This window comes from Pteropus alecto, unplaced genomic scaffold (genome assembly GCF_000325575.1).
Source record: "Pteropus alecto unplaced genomic scaffold, ASM32557v1 scaffold190, whole genome shotgun sequence".
In the NCBI taxonomy this organism is placed as follows: Eukaryota; Metazoa; Chordata; class Mammalia; order Chiroptera; family Pteropodidae; genus Pteropus; species Pteropus alecto.
The window spans coordinates 4,016,024-4,021,135 of NW_006430462.1; the positions used below are offsets into that span (position 1 = coordinate 4,016,024).

At 45.9% G+C, this 5,112-nt stretch overlaps 1 protein-coding gene across 15 annotated transcripts in view; it reads left to right on the plus strand.

The window, feature by feature from the left end:
* Positions 1-3,969, plus strand: part of MTMR3 (myotubularin related protein 3) — a 116,661-nt gene extending 112,692 nt beyond the window's left edge. For 11 of the 15 annotated variants that reach the window (XM_025047503.1, XM_025047506.1, XM_015591085.2 and 8 more), the window contains one exon: positions 1,627-3,969. In XM_025047503.1, the coding sequence (XP_024903271.1) occupies positions 1,627-1,798 (172 nt within the window). In that variant the 3' untranslated portion in view covers positions 1,799-3,969. The other 4 variants (XR_003046606.1, XR_003046607.1, XM_015591148.2 and 1 more) reach the window with 3 other exon arrangements.
* The last annotated feature ends 1,143 nt before the right edge of the window (positions 3,970-5,112 follow it).

A 5,112-nucleotide genomic window follows, 5' to 3' on the forward strand; every position in this document is an offset into this window, starting at 1 on the left:
CAGCAGGAGCTAGTCTTATGAAGTAGCCTTTTGGGTTTTTAGAGCTCCTTCTTTTGGGTCAGTTATTCATTGAGAAGCCAGAATGATGCTAATGACTTCTAAGTCAAAGAGCATCACTACTCCTTTTTTTAAAGGGATCAAAATTGAACAGAGGTTGTCTTTCCAGAGAACTGTTTCAACATGAAAGACTCTAAAGGAAAACTCTAGGGTCTGTCAGGATCCCCTGAAAGAAGTCAAATTGAAAAGCTTAACTGATCAAATTCATGTCAGGCTTTTGAGCCAAACTCCAGCAGGTATGTTAAATAAATGTAGATATTCAGAAATAGATTTAGGTAATTTTTCTGTGTAACCACAGGTTCTTGCTGACTTGACTCATGCTTTTCGGAAACAGAGTTGTGAAGTACTGCATTCTAGAAGATGAAGTTGTGTGTGTTTTAATTTTCTGTCCTTCTATTGCCCTGTGTCTAGCCTTTTCCTTTTGTGAGTTTTTTTTTTTTTTTTTTTCCTCTATCTCAAAAAGATATTCCGTATTCTCCCCTCTGTGCCTAAGTGGTCCTTAATCCAGCAGTTTGCATTCTGAGGAGCATAAATGAAAAGATAGTGAGTGATGCTGGCTAAGGAGGAGGATTTCCCTTCGCTGCTTTCCCCATGTCTTTGGCGGGCTGTGTCAGGCTCCTTGAAGTCTCCTATTCTTGGGTTCGAGATTGATTTGTCATTTAGGGCCCAGAAAAAGTGGGATTGTAAAATGGGCAGAAACTCACCTTCTTCCCCGTTCCCTTTCCTGTTAGCTGTGAAGAGCATGTTTGGGTGTGTGGATCTGTCCTGCACAGACACATCAGAGCCAGGCTTTCAAGTGGAGGAGAGGAAGGCCTGGGGCCTGGGTATAGTCAGGCCTTCAGGTAGAGCTCTGATATTCCCTGGAGATGCATGCAAGCAAGGGAGTGAGTCATAATCAATTGACACCTATCTAATAAGGGGGTGTATGTGCACGTGCGTTCATCTGTGTTCTTGTCCTTTCACGCTGCGCATGTATCTGTCACTGGTTGCTTGTCTCCTGGCTTTGCATGCTGAAAGCAGAGTGGTCCTAGATGGCAGCAGTCTCTTTTCCATGTTGCTGCCTCTGAGCCTCTAGGAAAGTGGCCCTTTGGGCAAGGCTTCTAATTCCTTACCTGGGTTGGATAGTGTCTCTCATCTAAGGGGCTTGGAGGCAGTTCCATTGAACTCTGGCCTCTCCTTGATTATAAGCTGCACGGAGGTCATTGCCCAGGTAGGTGTGACCACTGGGTTTTCCTGAGTCAGGACTTACCCATAGAGCTAACTGCTGCTTCTGCCCTGGGCCTATTTGTTCTCACAGATCTCTCTTGAGCAGCATCTTCTGTATACCTGGTAACGTTGAGCCATAGTGATGAGGCAGCCAAGTGAAAGTGGCATGTGACTGTGCTAGGTAGGGATCCTCTCCCTGCCTGGCTTTTTCATGGCTAGACAAATGGGAGTGTTCGCTCTTAGAGAGGAGTCTCCAGCACATTCAAATTACATACAACAAAGTTCTGTCTTCTAAAGTTGGTTTCCCCACCCCATACCTGTTACCGAAACTAACATTGTTTTGTTTCTTTTCCTCATCTCAAGGAGTTGTGGGAACGTATTCTGCTCCAGTTGTTGTAACCAGAAGGTTCCAGTTCCCAGTCAGCAGCTCTTTGAACCCAGTCGAGTGTGCAAGTCTTGCTATAGTAGCCTACATCCCACGAGCTCCAGCATTGACCTTGAACTGGATAAGCCCATTGCTGCCACTTCAAACTGAAGCTCAGTGACCTGGGGCGGACAGAGGCCGAGCTGCTGTTCTTTTGACAGGCCCACACAGCCTGGGCAGACTGAGAGGCCCGTGCACTTTGGAATGGGGGCATGGAACCACCTGTGCAGAGTGACAGAAATTCAGGATGTACCACTGGATTGTAGATTGATTTTTCTTTCCTGTTCTTTTCCTCCCCCTTTCCCATACTCCTTTTGCCTCCTCAAAAGAAAAAAGTCCCCTGGTTGTCTTTAAAAAAATTTTTTTGGAATGGAAAACCAGAGGTTGCCAGGCCCCCTGTAACTAGTGAGCTGCTTGTTGTTAGGTGATGCTGAGGCTTGGCTTGGTTCTTCAAGATGGGAGGAGGCTGGTCAGAGTTGAGTAGAGGCCTGAGATAGTAAATGAGGAAGAAGCCAGTGCTGACATCTGTGACCATTCCTTGTGCCACTGCCACATCAGAGCTGGTTGGAAAAATCTTTGCTGCTGAGGAGACTGGAAGCATCTTCCTTAAGAGCATTACCCAGGGTGCCCTCTTCCTTCTGTGAGAGGCTGGGATAGGCATTTGGAGAGAAAAAGTGGGATTGTAAAATGTAAAATTGTGAAATGGATAAAAGGCCCCACTTTGGGAAAGGAAGATGTATACTCTTCTGAGGCAAATGAGAGAGCCTGGGCTGGGTGGCCAGCTTGTTCTCTCCCGTGGGATTCTGTTTTTAACTTGACCCAGATTGTGTAGGGCTCCCTTTACTGTCATGGATGTGCCTCCCTCATCCAGGCTACGTAGTGCTTCCCACCCTCAGGCATTGAAGTGCAGACTGACCAGAGTGCGTTTTCCTGTTGCTGTGGCCAAGGTCAAAGCCTGTCCTGCGCCCAGGTACCTGGAAGCCCCTTCTGGGGCCTGGTTCCTCAAACAATCTCTAATCAACTAGCACAGGGAAATCCAGACTCAGGGTTCCAAAAATTTCCCATTCCCAAACCAAACAAACCATGGACCTCCCTCTTAAGGGGTAGAATCAGCCTTTTAGAGTGCAAGCCTCTGGAAAACGGAGTATGTCCCATACAATCAGCCTTCTTCCTCTTCCCCTTCTTGGGGTAGCAGGAAGGGCCCAGCAGTCTCTCTGCCCTGCTCCTGTGCTGCTGGCCAGCAGTGAGGGCCTACTTGGTGACTCTACAGCCCTTAGGGAAGTGACACAGCCTATAGGCAGTTTGGGGCACCTTTCCTCAATAAGCTTTGATATGGTCCAAAAAGAGCCTTAAATCAAGAATATTTGTAGTGGAGGTGGGTATGGGGGAGGGGTGGAGAGGAGTTTAGGTTTCTGCTTTGTAATCTTGGCATCCATGTTTTGTGCCTGCCCTCCCTCTTGGGGGAAGGGCCATGCTTGGCTCTGCTAAAAGCTGCTAACTGGTAACGGCGGATTGGGGTGATCAGTTGGGGTGAGACCAGGGAACTCTTCTGACCCTTTGGAAGCAGCTCCCTGGTCATGGGCAAGTTGTGTCTCAGGAAGGTGGCTCCTGTGTGTACCTGGGTATGGTTAAGACGTGGCCCAGAAGCCTTCCCTGGAGCTGTCAGTCCGGGCAAAGCCAAGAGCATCTGAGCACGTCTTCCACCTCCCAGTGGCAGCAGGTTGCTCGGAGTTTGAATTTAGTGAAACAGGGTGTAGTTCTTCTCCGCACTCTGTGTGGTCTGCCCGTGCAGGTAGGGAGAAGTCAATCTAATTGAAGATTGTGCAGTTCCTAGTGACAGGTGCCAAGAGGTTATGATACGGGTTTCTTGGGTCTGATGTACAGTGTGAATAAATGCTTGCAGCTCTTAGCCCTTTTTTGATCAATGAAGCACTTTTTTATTAATATTTTTCTTTGTATGTAAAGGAGGAACCGTAACTCTCCGTAGCTGTACATATAACCCTTTTCTCCTAAAGAGGAGTCAGTCAGTGCTCCTATATTTTTCATTTTTTTGTCAAAGCAAGAAGGAAATACTTTAGAACTGTTATATATATAAATAAAGTGAATAAAGTTTAGTGTTCTGCATGGTAGCATTTGCTAACACGTTCTAATTCTTTTCCCATGATTTATTCCCTTTTCATCCCTCTTCCCTTTTACACAGAAGCAGTTTGAGGTGCTGCTGGGTAACTGGACTTTGGCAAAGGAAAACAACAGATTTCTTTTCAACTCTGGACCTTGGCAAAGAGCCATACCATGATGCCCAAGCACAGAAACACTTTCCTTAATGGTTTTTCCCCTAACATCTCCAAAGCTAAGAAGGCCAATCAGCCGGGCATTCTGACGATCAATGGTTCTTCCTTTTCTGAAGAACTGAACATCAGAAATAATTAAAACTACCTCTGGCCTCCAGGCTCCTTTTTTTTTTTTTTGTTCCTTTTTTTTTTTTTTTTTTTTGCTGCTGCTCTGATTTCAGGGCACCCAGTACTTTGGCCCTTAACCCCACCTACCCAGGGAGCATCAGCTATACCTGTAGCAGTGGTTAAGCAGAGTGTTCTGCATGCAGTGGAGCGAAAGGAGATGTTGGGGAGAGGGTGACTAGAAAGTGCTTCTTTCTTGTTCTTAACTCATTTCCTGTTTAGAAAAAAAAGTGCAGCTCACTGCCAGCGTTCATTTAACATCATGTGTAGGGACTGCTACGTTTTCTAGGATTTGTCAGTGATTGAGAATTACTATGTTTTGTAAATGGAAATACCACTACTAAAAACAGGATATTATAAATAGAATCATCATTTGTTTCCAAAAACTATCGGTATACTAGAGCAATGTGAAAATAATAATAAAAGTGAAATATTTCATGGCAAACTTTGGGGTAAGGTTAGAACTATAATCTTGAGTTATCTTGGGGTAAATGCAGCTGCAAATGTCGTTGGCGAGTATTTTCGGGGGCAAATGGGAAATGTGTTAAATGAGAGAGTATGGGGGGGCACAGAGACCTTTGAGCAGAAACTGAATTGAATGTGATTGGATTATGTGCCTAACTAGAGGTCTCCTAGTTATAAGGAACCTCTGCTCCTTAGATATGTAACCAGCTGAGCAAACAGCTGAGCAAGGCCATAGCTTCTAGTCACTTGTTGACTAGTTCTTGCTCTTCACAGAGGTGGATTTTATTTCCCCTGCGTCACTGTTGGGTATCCTTCAAGGGAGGTTTTGTTACATGGTTCCTCCCTAGGGAAGGTTGGTGTTGAGTGGCGCCCAGCTCTAGGGTCCCCAACCCAGTATATCTGTGGTGGGTAGTCTGGGCTCTGAAGAGTGACCTTAGTGCCCCACTGAGGGCCTCAGGCTTTTCAGGGTCACTTTCTGGATGTAACTTCTGCTTAGTACACAAG